The sequence below is a fragment of the Xenopus laevis genome, chromosome 2L (assembly GCF_017654675.1).
Source record: "Xenopus laevis strain J_2021 chromosome 2L, Xenopus_laevis_v10.1, whole genome shotgun sequence".
Taxonomy (NCBI): Eukaryota; Metazoa; Chordata; class Amphibia; order Anura; family Pipidae; genus Xenopus; species Xenopus laevis.
This window is the reverse complement of record NC_054373.1, coordinates 60,095,594-60,113,586: the sequence shown is the minus strand read 5'-3', so window position 1 is coordinate 60,113,586 and position 17,993 is coordinate 60,095,594. Positions and strand designations below refer to the sequence as shown.

General features: G+C 43.8%; 1 protein-coding gene across 3 annotated transcripts; it reads right to left on the bottom strand.

Moving 5' to 3' along the window:
• Positions 1 to 2,931: 2,931 nt before the first annotated feature.
• rcc1.L (regulator of chromosome condensation 1 L homeolog) lies at positions 2,932 to 17,829 on the bottom strand. 3 transcript variants are annotated; one of them, XM_018244855.2, is made up of 10 exons: positions 17,676 to 17,829; positions 16,096 to 16,182; positions 13,441 to 13,628; positions 13,183 to 13,362; positions 6,558 to 6,654; positions 6,351 to 6,473; positions 5,430 to 5,582; positions 4,182 to 4,301; positions 3,894 to 4,046; positions 2,932 to 3,790 (listed from the first exon to the last, which is right to left on the bottom strand). In XM_018244855.2, exons 2-10 carry the CDS (start codon positions 16,172 to 16,174, stop codon positions 3,621 to 3,623), a joined length of 1,263 nt encoding a protein of 420 aa, XP_018100344.1. In that variant the 5' UTR covers positions 16,175 to 16,182; positions 17,676 to 17,829; the 3' UTR covers positions 2,932 to 3,620.
• Between the last annotated feature and the right edge of the window lie 164 nt (positions 17,830 to 17,993).

Genomic DNA, 17,993 nt, shown 5'->3' with positions numbered 1-17,993 from the left:
TACTGGATTGGGAATCTGTCCAAATGGAAAATATCATCTGCTGATGTTAGCATGTACACAATACATTGGCAGCCAAGAACTGCAGCTGCCCTTCATGTAGTTAGGATGGCTCGGGCTGTCAAGTCTCAAAAAAACATTAGAGAAAGCAGCCATTCAGATGTATGGCCAGACTTAGATTAGTCACCTGTTCTAGCCATGGGCCAGTCAAAGATACCATGAAGGGTGAAGCAGTGTACAGCCAATTTAAAAGAAGCAGTAAAATATGGTATGTGGGGAGAAAGGAGTGCATTTGAGCCTCACAGTTTAGAAAGCATAATACTAGATAAGCTCTAATTACCCAGGAAAGCAATGGATAACCTAAGCACATAAAGTGGGATGCTGGACAGCAACTGGAGGGCCACAGGGTTTTAAAATCCTTTATGTCTGGGATTTTTCCCAACCATCCTGTTAAATTAACGGCAAAGTAATATTCAGCATTCAAAAGTACTCTTTTTCCTAGTCGTGACCAACCAGTACATTCATATGGGTAAACAATCTATAACCACAAAGTAGGCCTAGTAATTAATCAATCACACTAAAATTGGAATTCCCTGAAATTTCTTTCCAATGCAGTTATACAACGGTCATGGCAGCAACGTAAACACATGTAAATTTTCTAGAAATTATCTGACCTAGGCCAAAAGCTATTGCTTCTGTTCAGTCTGGACACTACTGAGCTTTAAAGTTTAAAAATAAAATTATTGCCATGCACACCAAGGCAGTAACCTACCACAGCAAAAACATTGACTATTTCAAAGGATTCTTTAGCTGGAGCTACATAAAAATACAAGAAACATAGGATACGCACAGAGGTTATCAAAAGCTGAAGGCCCCAACCTGTGCATTTTGCAGAAAAGCTGAAGAGTGAAGGTAGCTACAGACAAGACCAATCATACAAGATCTGGTAACAGATCAAGTTGCCAACCAGTTCTTATAGGTACTGAAAAAACAGAGACTACACAAACTACATATGATGGCAATTAAACATTCTGTGAGCCTGAGAATAAACAGACAATGCAATGTCAGTGTTTTTAAAATTCACATGAAATGAAGCGTGTATTGTTTCATACATGGCTAACATCAATAGCTTGGTCCTTTCTAAACCAACAGTACACTGTAAACACCCTACTCTACATTAGTCTAGCATAACCTTGGCAGAATGGGTAGTAGGGAAAAAGACAGTAGGGATATGCCCTAGATGTTTATGCAAGTCATTTAAATGTGAATAAACATGAGCTTGCTGCTGCATGCCCAGAATCCAGCCCCCTTTGGGTATCACTAATGCAAATTTGCGCACATTTAATATTTGTGAAGAAATGCAGCACTACACACTATACAGCAATTACATCTGCAGGGTCAGAGGATGGTTTAAAATGGATACAAAACAGGACTCCCAAACACACAGTGCAAGGGGTGTTTACTTGGGTGCTAGGTTTTATTCATTGGTAAGGTACAGTAAGGACTCAGACATTGTGGTTATTTGTGAGTATTTGGTTCATACTGTAGTCTCTGATTTGTATGGACCCATGTGCACTATATATCTACATTTTCTGCAGTCAGCAACTATCCAAATAGAGAATAGTCTGTGGGTTACCTAAAACTAATAAATTGTTTTGAACGTTATGATGATGATCAGGGGTGGATTGATCTAAATGCAAAATCAAAATGATCTTTAATGTTACTAGGAAGTAGAGTGCACACATTAGTGCCGCAGTATTCATATTTACCGTCTCCAACTCATACTGAGCACACCAAAAGAGGGCAAGTCAGAAGAGCTTACGACTTGGGCTACCTGGATTTGTCTGGTCACACGCTGGACTAACCTATGCCAAGTCAATAACAAACAGTCCTGAAAGAATTGATGCTCAGTGTTCCTCAGAAAAAAAAATAAACAAATGCTGGACGGGAAAACATTTGGCTGGGTGGGGGAGAATAAAAAAAAAAATGTGCTTCCCCAACCTCCCGTGCGCTAAAATGAATATTTTACAAAATGCTGATAGGACTATGTGCACAGTGCTACTGGCTTCTATATGAGAACTTTCCGTCTGAGCGCAATGTAGGGGCAAAGCAGAGCAGCGGAGAAAATAACCAGGCAATTCACCTAACTTAACTGCCTGGGAAGAACATTGGATGCCCTTACGTCAAACATACACAGCTGTTGTAACTGTTTTGATTGTTGGCTTGTCTATATTTCAGTCTTATTGCAGTCTGTCACTCACACCATTTGATCATATAAGTCTAAAGTTTAAGCTTTTGTAGAAATAAAGCAAATACAAGGTACCCTGGGGAGAAGGAAGGATAGGGGAAGCTCATAATTGTACTTGACCAAAGATATCAGTTTACTCTTCCTGGAAGGTTGACCTCCATCAACCAATTCAATGACCATTGCTGCGTGTCACAGGAACACACGCAATTAATTTCCCTGAGATATCATGACATGCCATACATACAAGTGGTAAAAACACAACTATCAATATATTTCTGCTGTTAATGGCAGACATGAAAAGGATCCAAAGCACCAAAATAAGTCTGCCATATGCCCTGCGATTTGCATAGAATATTAAGAAAATACAGGGCAGCTCTTCATATTCAATCAACTAAATTTTGCAATCATAAAAGCCCCAAGTGTAGAAACATAACCAAACTACTTTAGCAACAACAACAGTCAGGACCATTTAGGTAGGATACAGAAAACAATTGAGCACCCAATAACGATTTTACCAAGACTATCAAGAAAGAATTACTTTTGTTAATGAACAAAAGCAGCAGGATAAGTACATCTGTGGCAACCTCTATAAGCCACTACTTTGGAGCTGCAAAGTGAGGTATGTGACATACCTAGACATATACTGTCCTTCTTGAACGCAACAGAGGACAAGAGATAACTTTACATTTTATGAAAAACAAATTTATTCCAAAGACAGATAAAAGGTGTTTTATGTCCCCATAAAATCAAAATAGATTTTTTTTTTTACGGGAACCGGAAACAGATTTCCCAGAGTAATACATGCCTGTCTGTACAGAAAATCACAGCTCAATTTAAAAAAATAAAGCAATTTTTTTTTTGGAATGGGATGGGATATTAAAAATAAAATCATTATCCAACAGTTATAATGAACCCCTGATAAGAGGTTGGGGAAAGGCAGTGAGCTAGCAAGAAAGGGAAGAGATAAAAGCAGGAGTGCTTGGTCTGTAAATTCAATTTTATAGACCAAACAGATGTAAGGTAAATGCTCACCAAACAGAAAACAGATCTTAAGGAAGCTAAAAATCAAACCCCACAAAGTGAGGGTGAGATGGTTCCGCAAAATAGAAATAGGAAAAAAAAAAAAAAAAAAAAAGAGAAACAGACTGAAATAAAACAAGAGTCATGCAGAGGGTAAAGTCAGAAACATTTTTGGTTATGTTGGATGACACACAAACAAAATGGTGCCAGGAGGGGCAGCTCCACAAAAGTGTGTTATTTATTATGGACCAATTAAAATGTTTCTATGTTGTGCAAAAGGGAGGACTGCAGCATTGTTGCTACACTCCACTCAGGCTGACTTGGTCAATAAGTGTTTTTTTTGTAGAAGACGCGGTCAGCTTCTTTTTCGCACTAGAAGGACAGTGTGCTGACCTCCACTGGATACAGACAGGACCTCCCGGTCTTCAAGTTGTTTCCCAGTCATCTGCTCGGGACTCCAGACATCCTCTTCTTCACCAGTACCTAGCTGAAGGTTTGTACCCATGCCCCAGGCAAAGACACAACCTAAAAAAGAAACAAAAAGTGAGAAAGTCAGCACAAGAAAAAACAGGCATAAAAACTTTAAAAAGTAGGAAAACAAGAGCAGAGTAGCAAAAAATGCACTAACCATCAGTAGACACAGCATAGCTGACAGATGCTCCAGATGCAACAGAATTGATCTTAGGTAAGTCAGGAATTGGGGTGGGCTCACTCTGTTCTTCTGCATTTTCCCCAAGACCAAGTCTGCCATATTCTGCACGGCCAAGACTATAAGCCTTCCCTAAAAAAAAAAAAAAAAAAAAAAAAATGTTTTAGAATACAGAATTACAGGAAGCATTTGGCTGTGGAAAGAATATTACAAATGAAAGGTCTGTTAAAAAAAGTTGACTTTTTAAATTTTTTCAGAACCACTCACCTTCAGAGTCCACACAAACGGTGTGATGTTGTCCTCCAGAGAAACCGATCCAGGACTTGGTGGAGTTTTTAAATGATGTTAAGTTCTGTGGTGCATAGCAGGCCTGAGTGTTTTTTGTTCCTAAAATGGAAACAAGTATTTTATTCAATAACAGATTACAACTTTCATTTCAAAGGGGTTGTTCACCTTAACAACACTGTTTTCAGTTCATTTGTTTTCAGATATTTCAGCAGAAATAAAGCATCTAAAGTTATTCGGTCATGATTTTTTTATGTTTAGTTTTTATTTCTAAATCACACTGTTTACAATGCAAAAATTCACTCTACAATATTACATTTTATTCCTGAACCAGCAAGTGCATTTTTCTATGGAACTGCTTTCTGGCAGGCTGTCGCTTCTCCTGCTCAATGTAACTAAATGTGTCTCAGTGCTGTTCTTAGATCTACCAGGAAGCTGTTATCTTGTGTTAGGAAACCGTTATCTGGTTACCTTCCCATTTCCTGACGGGCTGCTGGGGGGAAAGGGAAGGTGGTGATAACATTCCAACTTGCAGTACAGCAATAAAGAGTGACTGAAGTTTTATCAGAGCACAAGTCACATAACTGGGGTCAGCTGGGAAACCGACAATATGTCTAGCCCAATGTCAGATTGCAAAATTAAATATAAAAAAAAATATATATGCTTGATCTTTTGAGAAACCGATTTCAGTGCCAAATTCTGCTGGAGCAGCATTATTAACGGATACATTTTGAAATAAAAACATTACAGTATCCCTACTTGTGACAGTCTTCGAATACTGAAATCCAGCTTTAATTTTTCACCTAAAGCAGCTCTGGGGGGGTCACAGATTATTATTTGACCCTGCCGAGCATTTCATAATGGCAGCTGTTAGAAGTGATACAATAATTGCAAATATTAGAGAGATGCTGCTGAGAAATATATCAACTAATGTAGCATATGCAACAGTTCAGAATCTGCACCTGGATTACTGGGCTGTCAGACCGAAACACCAGAGACTAATATTACACTTTGGTGAATTTTTGAAGGAAAAAAAAAATGGTACAAATATGAAAACAACTAAACTGAAAGAGTGTTTGGAAGGTGAAACCCCCCCTTTAAATCAGTGTGGGCAAAACAAAGCATTTTATATAACCAGAAAGTTATAATTATATATAAGGCACACTGGTTGTTGTCTTCCCCTCATCTAGATTAAAAGAGAGAGTTTATATAAACCCCCTTTGTTCTCACCAAGCTGATGATAATTTGAAAGACCAAAGCCATATACATGGCCTTCTTGGGACACCGCAAAGGTGAAGTATGCGCCACAAAACACATCCTGGAAATGCACACGCCCGCTTCCCTTTGCCTTTAGGTGGATACATTGTGGAACCAACAGTCTTTCTGCAAAGGGGAAAAGAACAATTATATTTAGATGGTTAAAATACTACAAGTAAACACACAGTTAAGAACATTATAAAGACATCTTAGAAGTAATTAGTTACCACATTGCATCAACAGTTTGATATTCTTAAGATTTTGAACCATGGATTTAACATCTCTACTGTAGATCGAAAGTTTGGAATTTGTTTGGAATTTTGTTGCTTTTTAAAACAAAGATTTTGAATGGTGTAAAAAGTATTTGTAAGTGTAATTGTTAAAAAGCAGCATTTATCACTTTATGTCCTCCAGTTAAATTGTTTTAAAAATCAGTTCTCCTCTATACCTTTAAAGCAGCTGGCATAAAACAATGTAAGAACAGAGAAGCTGCTTTTAAAAGGACACGGAAATTGGGGGTGCCAAAACAGATTTTAGAAGACTAAACTTCAACCAATTACAAATGTATAAGAGGTATATATGATTGATCTTCAATTTGTGTAAAAATAAATAAAAAAAAAGCATAATGGATGGCAGAGATACACAGAAAAAAAAATACAGATAGTTTATAAAGTTGACTAGCAAATGTGCTTCTGCATTAAGCTCACCCTAAACAGCTCGCAAATGCTTCTCTCACTCTGCTGTGGAGTGAGACTAATTGCAGCCCATGATGAGAACTTGGAGAACAAGATGTTCTCATAAGACATGGCTACAAGAGTTTTACATTTGTTCTTATGATTAGATTCTGGTTTAAATTAATTTGGTTGACAAGCAAGAAGAGACATGGTCACTTACCTAGCCCTTTGCGCCCTCCACGATTGGTAAATCTCTCTGGAACTCTTCCCAACTGACCCTGCTCTCCGCATCCCGACGTGTATAGGTCACCATCCACGGTAAGCAACACAAGATGATCATTACCTGTCATGGAGGGGGGGGGATGAAGTTTAGAAAGACAGCCACAGAATTTTAAAGAAATGTTTGCATGCTTGTATTCCACCTTACCAGAGGCTATTTTAATTACTGGCGTGTTTATTTGCACTTGAACAGGCACCATGCTTTTCTTCATAGGTTCCAGTAATCCAATAACACCGTTATTATCCTACAGAAGGAAAATAAAAAAAAAATAAAAAAAAAAGTTATTGCAGTGGAGCAGAAGCAGTTTATGGCTGCAACAATGTGTTTACTTTGTCTCTGTTAAGCTCTATGAAAACAGGATTTTTGTTACTCACCGTTAAATCTGTTTCTCTGTGGTCGATAGGGGGACACAGGGACTATGGGGTTAAGCTCCACCCTCCAGGAGGCAGGACACTTATGTTAATGAAAAAGGGGGCGTGCCAGGTAGTGTGGCTTAACCCCAGACTGTAGTGAAACCATTCAGTTGGTACCAAAGACACTGCGAACGATAAAACAGAAGTCATAGAAAAAATGCAAAACTGGTAACTCAGGGAGAACATTCCCATAGACCAACAGGTCAACTCGCACAGGGATGGGAAGCCCTGTGTCCCCCTATCGACCACAGAGAAACAGATTTAACGGTGAGTAACAAAAATCCTGTTTTCTCTGTTGTCTCAAGGGGGACACAGGGACTATGGGGACTTAACAAAGCAGCCCCAAAAGTAGGGTGGGAGCGAGGAGAGACACGTCATTGCACGACCGCGTGCAGCACCTTACGGCCGAAAGCGGCCTCTGCAGATGAAAACGTGTCAAGTTTGTAAAATCGTGTGAAGGTGTGAACAGAGGACCAAGTGGCCGCTCTACAGATCTGGTCGAGGGAGGCCGCGTTGCGCCAGGCCCAGGAGGCTCCCACAGACCGCGTGGAATGTGCTCTGATGCCGTCCGGCGGAGCTTTGCCCTTGGCGATGTAGGCCTGTCGTATGGTCTCTTTCAGCCAACGTGCGATGGATGTCTTGGAAGCAGCCATGCCCCGCCGGGCTCCAGAAGGAACGACAAAAAGGTTCTGAGAACGTCGAAAAACCTTGGATCTCTCTAAGTACCAGCGAAGTGCCCGGACAACATCCAAACTGTGGAGTCTGCGTTCCTTATCGTTCTTAGGATCGGGGCAAAGGGACGGCGCCACAATTTCCTGGTTCATGTGAAAGGAAGATACCACCTTAGGAAGAAAGGATGGCATAGTGCGTAGTACAGCTTTATCCTTGTGGAAAATGAGGTAGGAAGGATCGCACGACAATGCACCGAGCTCAGAGACCCTCCGAAGGGATGATATGGCAACGAGGAACACCACCTTCCAGGTGAGCCACTGTTCTGAAATCGTAGCTAAGGGCTCAAAGGGAGGATCCAGAAGAGCTTCGAGAACGACGTTGAGGTCCCAACCCGGAACAGGCAACCGGAAAGGAGGACTGATGTGCGCCACACCTTGAAGGAAGGTATGAACGGAATCATCCAGGGCCAATCTGTGTTGAAGGAGAACCGACAGGGCGGACACCTGAACCTTGAGGGAGCTGAGCTTCAGACCCAGCTGGAGACCGCGCTGAAGAAAGGACAGCACTCTCGGAATGTCACACTCCAGGAAGGAAACAGAATCTGAACAGGGAACGTCGGAGGCTCTGCACCAGTCCCAGTAGGTACGCCACACTCTATGGTACGCCCGAGAAGAGGTTGGTTTACGTGACTTCAACATGGTTGCAATGACATCTTCCGCTATTCCCTTACGCCTCCATATGGTTGCCTCAACAGCCATCCCGTCAAAGCGAAGAGGCCTGGGTTGTGATGAACTATGGGGCCCTGACACAGGAGATCGTTCCTGAGATGTAACCGGATGGGAGGTGCGATCGACATCTCCTGTAGATCCGAGAACCACGTTCTTCTGGGCCAGAATGGGGCTACCACGATGACCGTGAGGACAGACTGTCTGATCTTCTTCAGAACTCGAGGCAGCATGGGAAGCGGGGGAAATACGTAAGCCAGGTCGAACCGCCAACGCTGTGTCATCGCGTCCACCCCCGTTGCGAGAGGATCCCGCGAGCGGGCGAAGAAGGTATTGACCTTTCTGTTTGATCTGGACGCCATGAGGTCGATTTGAGGGAGACCCCAATGACGGACCAGGTCGGCGAATGAGTCCGGATGAAGTTCCCATTCCCCGGGATCTAAGGTGTTTCGGCTGAGGAAGTCCGCTGAGACGTTGTTCACGCCCGGAATGTGAATGGCGGAGAGTCGGACTGAGTGAGACTCCGCCCAGTGCAATATCTGTTGTACCTCCGCTAGGGCCGCCTTGCTGCGGGTCCCTCCTTGTCTGTTGATGTATGCGACGGTGGTTGAATTGTCGCTCTGGACGCGGATTGCTTGGGCCTGGAAAAGAGAGGACCAGTGAAGGAGAGCCAGTTTCACTGCTCGCAACTCCAGGATGTTGATCGGTAGTTTGGACTCCACGGGAGACCATAGACCTTGTGCGGATAGTGTATTGAATGTTGCGCCCCAACCCAGGAGGCTGGCGTCCGTCGTGAGAATCATCCAATCGGGAGTCGCCCAGGACTGACCCCGGGAGAGATTGTTCGGGTTGAGCCACCACTGAAGAGAAATCCTGGTGGATGGCAGGAGTGACATCTTCTGCAGAATGGATCCCCCCCGCCATGCCGACAGGATGTTGGCCTGCAGTGGGCGTAGATGCAGCTGAGCGAAGGGAACCGCCTCGATGGTGGACACCATGGAACCGAGCACTTTCATGGCTATGTGAACCGTGGGTCTCTGAGTCTGTAGCAGGTTGGATACCAGAAATCTGATCTTCTCCCCTTTGTCTGTCGGGAGGAGAACGCGTTGAGTCAAGGTGTCGAATTCGAGACCGAGAAAAGTCATCCGGTGACTGGGAAGGAGGTTGGATTTCTTCCAGTTGATCGTCCAGCCGAATTCTTGGAGCAGAGCTAACGCCTTCTGCCGGTCCCTCACGCTCCTCTCCATCGTTCTTGCTTTCAGAAGAAGATCGTCGAGGTAAGGAGTGATGGAAATGCCTTGAAGTCGCAGAGTTGCCGCGGTCACCGCCATAAGTTTGGTGAACACTCTGGGAGCCGAGGAAAGGCCGAAGGGGAGTGCCACGAACTGATAGTGCCGATTCCGGAAGGCAAATCTCAGAAACCGATGGTGAGGAGGCCAGATGGGGACATGGAGATAGGCGTCCTTGATGTCCAGTGACATAAGGAGCTGTCCCGGTTCCATCCCTCGTATGACTGAGCGGAGTGTCTCCATCTTGAACCGTACCGAACGAAGATATTTGTTGAGAAATTTGAGATCCAGTACCGGCCTGAAGGAGCCGTCCCTCTTGGGAACTAGGAACAGATTGGAGTAGAAACCGGAAAAGGCTTCCAACTGGGGAACTGGAATGATCACCCCCTCTCGTTCCATCTTGGCAATACAGTCTAGAAAGGCTTGTGCCTTTGTGGGATTGGTTGGTAGTCGCGACATCAGAAATTTTCTGGGAGGACGGGAGGAAAAATCGAGGTGGTAACCTTCTGTGACGATCTCGTTGACCCAGGCGTCTGACGAGTATCGGTTCCAGACCTCCCGGAACCGCAACAGTCTTCCTCCAATGGACTCCTGCGGTTCCGGAGGGGGTGCCCCGTCAACCGGAGACTGGCTTGTCTGTGGAAGGTTTGTTGTGGAATTTGTTGCTCTTCCATGCTGGTCGTCCTTTGTCTGTGGGTTTGGAACGAAAATTAGATCGTTGGGGCGGACTGTAGCGCCGCGAAGATCGGCCGGGCTGGCCCCGAAAGTACCTTCTCTGACGAAACGTGGAGGAGGATCGAGACTTGGACTGGGGTAAAAATGTACTCTTACCCCCAGTGGCTTGGGAGATTATCTTTTCCAACTCCTCACCAAAAAGTCGTAGTCCTTTGAAGGGTAGTGAAGTTAAGGACTTTTTCGAACTGAGGTCAGCCGTCCAATTCTTCAACCATAGGGTACGCCGAGCCGCTACGGACAGTGCTGAAGTGCGTGCGGTTATCTGCGCTGTGTCAAGCGTAGTCTCGGAAAGGTAGGCAGATGCCTCAATTATGGACTGTACAGATGAAAGTATATCAGTTCGAGGTACACCTTCTTGAATGTCCGTAAGAAGGGATTCGGCCCAGGCCTGAATGGCCCTAGCTACCCAGGCTGAGGCCAGTACGGGACGGAAGGTAGAACCAGCAGACGAGTACACAGCCTTGAGAAAACCTTCTAGACGTCTGTCGGAAGAGTCCTTGAATGCTGCAGCATCTGTGACTGGTAGTGTAGTAGATTTAGACAATCTGGAGACGGGAGCATCCACTGTAGGAGGCATAGACCACTTGTCCACCAATTCCTTAGCAAAGGGATAGGACTTAGTGAATTTTCGAGTGGCTTGAAATTTCCTTTCAGGATAGTTCCACTCCTCTTGAATAATATCCAGCAATTGGTCATGTGACGGAAAACAGAGAGAAGATTTGTGTTTTCTCTTAAACAGGCTGGAGGAGTGAGACCGTGTATCTTGTGACTGAGATACCTTCAAAACCTCAGTAACTCCCTTAATGATATGTTCCATGTCATGTTGAACATCATGGCCCTTAGACTCATCTTCAAGCAGATCGTCGTCGTCAGATGATATATCACAAAGGGGGAGTTCGCCTTCTGAATGAGAGGAATCCCCCCCATGCAGAGAGCCGTCAGAGGGAGAAAGGGCCCCCGAGTGGGCTCTGGATAATTCAAGGCTCTTGCGCTTACTGCTGGGGCGTTGGTCTAGTTTGGCCAGGGCCCGGCCCAAATTATCTGCAATAGAAGGGAGATTCTGAAGAGAAGCCAGAGATTGTGTGAGTTGCAGGGCCCATAGGGGGGCCGGGGGCTCTGAAGAGGTACCGGCCATGTTGTCTTGTGGAGTGTCTTCTCCAGAAGGAGGGCTAGACATAGCAGGTGTGGCAGTAGTGGCACCTCCTGGTACAGGAACAGCGGGGGCTCCCTTGGCACAAGATCTGCAGAGGGGCTCACCTTGACCCCCAGTGATCTTTGATTGGCAATGCTTGCAGGCAAAATAGGTAATTTGGGCTGCAGTTGCTGGTGCTCTCCCCCCCCCCGCCCTAGGGAATAATCCCCCTGATTTACCTTCTGCCATAAGCAGGGACTATGGTACCAGCTGAGGGGTTTGGCAATGCTACAGAGCTGTAGACTGGGCGAGTGCTATTGCCTCTGGAGAAGGGACTTAAGTTAATGAAGCCCGTGCGCTGAGAAGCAAGAGCCTGTGAGCCGCGAGATAAGGAGCCGCACAGAGAGCGTGGAGAAGCGCGCGAAACAACAGCGGCGCTGGAACGAGGCTTGGAACGCAAGGGACCGTCTCCTCCCATGCGCGCTGTAGTATGCGTTCCACAGGAGGCGCGCCAATGGCGCCGCCAAAAACAATTCCCCTGCAGTGAAGGAAGAATGCGCCTATGAAGCGGCTCAGCGTGCGGCACCTAGGGAACCAGGGAATGCGCAGTAGTAGGCAGCACAGCTATATCCTAAGGGAGAGCAGCCCTGGGGGAGGGAGAGCGACCGTGAGGGGGTAGATGAAAGAAGATCTACTCACATGTAGCCGCACTGCAGGCCCTCTGCTCTCCCTCCACGGAGCGCAGGCACGCCTATGCGAGTCGTGTGTAGCCAGAAGGCCAGGGACTGACTCCAGTGGGCATCCCACGAAGGGGGCTTTATACTCAGCAATCCAGGTATCCCTGAATGTGGTAGTGACCCCAAATCCTCTTAAAAGCTGAGAGCTTGTTCTTGTCCATCCTCCTAGGAAGCAGGACACTTAAAAACTGAATGGTTTCACTACAGTCTGGGGTTAAGCCACACTACCTGGCACGCCCCCTTTTTCATTAACATAAGTGTCCTGCCTCCTGGAGGGTGGAGCTTAACCCCATAGTCCCTGTGTCCCCCTTGAGACAACAGAGAAACATCCAATTCCCTGCTAAAACTCTGCACATAACCACAATTGTATGTAAACCAATTCCAAGTAGCCATCTATAACGATCTAATAAATACTGCTGCATGGGTCTAAAGCTGGCCATAGATGTTGAGATTTTTAAAAGAGCCGATCCTCATCGTGAGTCCATGATTTTCTCTGAAAGATCGTACGAATTGACCATCAACTAAAAAGACCAATTTTCCAGGAAAACAAAGGGGAGCTGTCTGCTTGGCCCTGTAAACATAGATAGATTGCACTGGGGCCGACAAAGATTTTTTTGACCTGGCCGATCAATTTCATGACAGATGACGGCCGAAAAATCGTAAGATATACGATCGTTTGAATACCAATAACCGCACGATAATTTCGAAGGATTGGTCGGACTTCTCTAAAATCAGTTGTTTGGCAAGAAGAAAAAACAGATATATTGTAGTATATTGTATTCTACTGGGGTCACTACTACTAACAAACTGATGCATTATTCACAGAGTACAAGGGGATCATTAGGTTGATGCTTATAGCTAGTGACTTGATAAAAGCTATCCTTGAGATACAGCAAGCACATTCTTCCTATACTCAGAGATAATGGCTGCTTGTGCAGGGGGTCATTGGGATCATATAAAACATCCACTGTAGCAGTAATGTTATCTGGTAGTCTAAAAGATGCAGGGTGCCAGTTTGCAATTTAACATAGTGCTTCAGACAAAATTCATGAAAATAATCATTCAGTACCCTGAATGATCCAAAGACAAACACTCTGCCATCTTCTGTCAGAGCAGCTGTATGACTGTCTCCTGCCGACACCTGCACCACCTTTTCTGCAAGCTCCACCTTGCCAGGCTGCATTTCCGATCCTTCTTCTGAGGTATCACGACCCAGTGCACCCTCATCATTGCACCCAAAGGTATATATCTGATGGGAGAAAATGAAAGGAAGGTGAGTGAACAAAGTAAAACATCAAGAATAGACATTCTTTGTTTAAATACTCACACTTCCAGATGCTCCAAGGCACACAGTGTGCATTCCTCCAGCTGCTGCTTGTACTATGTCCTCAGTAAGGGTAACCAGGGCAGGTTTTTTCCTCTCCATTATGTCTTCTCCAAGACCCAGCTGCCCTACATCTCCCTGCCCAAGGGTTAATACCTGGCCCCCAACTGTGCCATGTGAAGGATGAGTGACTATTGGCAGAGATAAAAAGAAAAGTTGTACCTCATTAATTTATTAAAGGGGTGCCATCAAGTTCCCAAACATCATGTGGCTTACCCTGACCACCCTCTAAGTTTCCACCAATAGCTATCAGAGGCAACCAGTGGTAACAGTTTTCATTTATCTGCTCCTCTACAAAAAAAAAAAAAAAAAATAGATTGCACTTTAAGGAAATACCAAAAAAATGAAAAGTGATTTAAAGTAATGAAAATATCATGTACTCTTGCTCTGCACTGGTAAAACTGATCTGTTTGCTTCAGAAACACTACTATAGATACATATAAACAAGCTGCTGTATAGCAATGGGGGAAATTGAAAAAAGGCTATATGGCACAGGTTAAATAGTGGATAACAGATAACACCATTATGTTCTACAGAGCATATTTGGTATCTGCTGTGTAACCTGAGCCTTTTCTCCTTTGAATGGCTCCCTCCATTGCTACACAGCAGCTTATTTATATAAACAATAGTAGTGTTTCTGAAGCAAACATACCAGTACAAGGCAACACTGCATTCTATTAGTACTTCTTTAAAACACTTTCTTTTTTTGATGTTACTGTTCCTTTAATTATTCTCATAAGCAGGGATGCTGGCGCTATCCCTATTTCAATACATAAGGACATATTTATCAAAGCTGATAAGTTCTGAAAAAACATTTCAAAAGCTCACACAACTACCTGCAAAATGGATGTGTGAATATTTTATTTTATTTAAAATTTTGCGGAGAATTGTCTTTTCATGATTTCAGAAATACATTTTATATTCAATGGACGATTATAAGGCAATTTAAAGCGCTCTCCCTATGTACCAAAAAAAGGCCAGACCCCTTGTTTAAAACATTTACAATAGGATTTGCCTGAGTTCAGGATTCACAGTTTCCCTTTCATAGGATTTAGATTTGGTGCAATCCTTACTACACAGCCAAACTTAATTCAAATCCTTGAACATGTGACTTTAAAGGAGAAGGAAATGTCCAATTCACCAGAGGTGCCAAGTGGTAGTCACTACAACCCTTGGGGGGGGGGGGTCCTAAGGGTGGACATACGAAGGAAAACTAAAGCTGCCAATATCGGTCCTTTTGACAGATTAGGCAGTTTATCAGGCAGACATCAACCGGGCAGGTTTGATTTTTCATGCAATCGAGGACCACATCGGCTAGTTTATGCAGTCCTATGACCGGTCGGTGCCATTTCCTTAGTTATAATTGTTTGGCTCTGAGGCTGAAAGTTCGGATTAACCCGATATCGCCCTGCCATTGGTGGGCATAATGAGGTAGCTCCACTTGTTTGGGGACCTTGCCAAACAAGCAACCATTACAGATACCTATAGCCAGTCCTCCAGTTAGCAGAAAACTGCACTGGCCTAGGGTACTTGTGAGCAAGTGATTCTCTTCCTTCCTTCGTGTAGGCATGAATGCGCAGTAAAATTAAAAGCCAGAATAACAAAAAAGCCATCCTTTTAGATCCACTGTGCAAGAGTCAACCGCTGGATTTTTAAGAAAGAAGAACGTGCTCACTCGCAAGTATCCCAGGCTGATGCAGTTTTCTGATAACAGATGCACTGGCCCAGAGTATCAGGTAAGTCATTACAAACCTTGGGGACCTTTACTTCTCCTTTAAAGCACTGTATATCTAAAGGGGACAATTTCAGATAATGCAGTTCTTGGGGAGAATTAGGCCTAATACAGAACTGAATCCAAACCCTATTTTCATATTAGAATGTAAGCAAACTGCCAAGGACTTAAAGGAGAAGGAAAGGCAAATTATAAATACGCCTCTAATCAAAGGCGTGTAGAAAAGGAACTTACTTGGCCTTTTAAAAGTTTTCTCCCTAGTACGATGTGGAAGGAGTAGCGCTCATAGGCAGACTGCAGCGGCGGACTCGGGTGACGTCACGCTGCACACAGTCTTCTTGTATCCTGCTGCCAGAGGCAGCCTTGATGAGCATTGGGTGTAATATACATCTACTGAGCAAGTCATTCGTGCTGACACTACTGATCTGCTGGCGCTGATTCCTAATGAGCGCTATGTCTGTATTGATGTGCTCCTGGAGTCAAGTTGTTTTTTTTTTGCGCATGTGCAATATGGAGAAGGAGGAGAAGGAAGCTTCCTTTACCTTTCCAAGATGGCACCTGTCTGATTAATCATCAGTAATCCTTGTCCTCGTTCACAGCGCTTATTTAGAGTGGACTATGACTCGCTACCTTAGCGATTTCAGAGGCCTTGGGGTGTACATTACTGGGAGATAAGTTTTTACTTTTGCCTTTCCTTCTCCTTTAACTAAATGCAAAATTGTGAGATTTGGAGCTTTTCTAATTTGCAAAAGTTCTACAAACATTGTGCCTCATATTCCCATCAAACATGCATTCATTAGCCGATATTTTTATTTGAAAACAGATATTCCGTGTTGGATCATCTACTGGACCAACTGATGGCTAACCTTTTGTTTTCTTAACATCGGAAGTTCCATTGCTTTCTTCAGCTGCAATAGTTCTCTTCAAAGTCTTTTTGCCTTTCATAGTGCCGTCTTTAAAAGAGACAGTAATATCATTAAGCATAAAAGTCAAGTTTCACCACCGATATGTTTCACGTTTAGAAAAACTGCACCTGGCTTATGGGACTTCAAAACCCAAATTACGGTTTACAATTGAAAGTTAAGGTTTAGCAAAGCATTCCTTGTGGCAGTCATTTAAGGGAACTCAGCCTCTTCACTCATATCACAAGATAATTAGGTAGGACCAATAATCTGGATACTAAATAAAAAGTGCAAAAACATTTAGATTGCTCCTCTGAGAGAAATAATGTGCTGTTGACCCTTTTCTGTAGGTTGTAAAGCATACCTGTCATCAGCAGCTATAAACTTAACCTTGTATAATAACACACAGCCCCTTGTTTATTCTGCAGAATCTACATTATAGAATGTGTGATATAGTGAATAAAGTACACCCTATTGTAAAATAGGATATTACAAGTTACAGAGAAGTTCAATGAGCACATAAAAGCACAAGCCTGAGGGACAAGTGTTTTATACAGGTCATGGATCTCCGAGGTGACGTTTAAAAGCCTCATATTTTGCAACAGAGGGTACTTTATTATAATACACAAGTTTCAGTGAGTCATGTGACAGAAATATCACTTAGCTCCGATTATAACCGATGACATCACTAAACACCTTTTATAAGAATATAATTTACTGGATATTCATGGCTTTTGGGCAGTGATCCCCAACCAGGGGCTGTAAGCAAACCTCTCCAACCCCTTGGATGCTGCTCCCAGTGACCTCAAAGCAGGTGCTTATTTTTGAATTCTTGCCTTAAAGACAAGGGTTAGCTGCATAAAAACTATGTCTACTGCCAAACAGAGCCTCCTGTATGTTGCAAGTCCACATAGGAGCTGCCAAGACCCAATCACAGCCCTTATTTGGCACCCCAGGAACTTTTTTCAGGCTTGTGCTACTCTCCAATAGTATTTTACAGTTGTTATGCAAATCCGAATACAGGAACCTCTCCAAACACTGCTTCTCAGTAGGCATACAATATGCACCAGACCAGAAACCTTGATGTAGGATTAACTTCCTGTCGGAGCCTTAAAAACTGAACACACACAGATACAACCGCATAAACCAATCGGCGGGGAAAGCAATAACAACGCACCAAAGCTTCTCTGATGGCGCCTACTCACATCCATAGATGAAACAGTAAACACTGCGTTCAAGTACCTAATCTCCAAGAGCTTGACCCTCCTTATACAAACATAAACAGCTAAATAATCACCGACACATTCAATAACCGCTATGTACAGACTATGTCTTAAAATCGTCAAGCAATAATAAAGCATATTCACCTTCTATTCGAATTCACACATAAGCAGATGCCAGCGAGTTACGCAAACGCTTGTAAGACATGCAGCAAAAACCAGACAAATACACTTTGAGACACCCAGGAACGATTTGTAACCATGTATATTATTTAGCTGTGCCGACTATTAAAAGATGTTGTACTGTGACCCACAGAACCTCACCTGTTCTACACGATTACAAAATAAACCGCGCTCGCCTCCTTTAAGCAACTTCTTCACACGTGCGGCGCATCTATGACGTCTGGTCCAGCGACGCTGGGAAGTACAGTGGAAGGGCAGCTGTTAAGCCACGCCTGTTCGCCTGTAGGAAATGGGCGGTCTGTGGGTTAGGACAAAAAGAATTCGAAAAAACGGAGGCTTTTTGTTCTTTTCACTGTTAGTTTGTACACATCAAGTTATCCGGCTGCTCTAATAGTGGCTGGGAGAATTTACAGGTCCTACCTACAGTGCAAGTTACAGAGAAATAAATTGTAATACTTT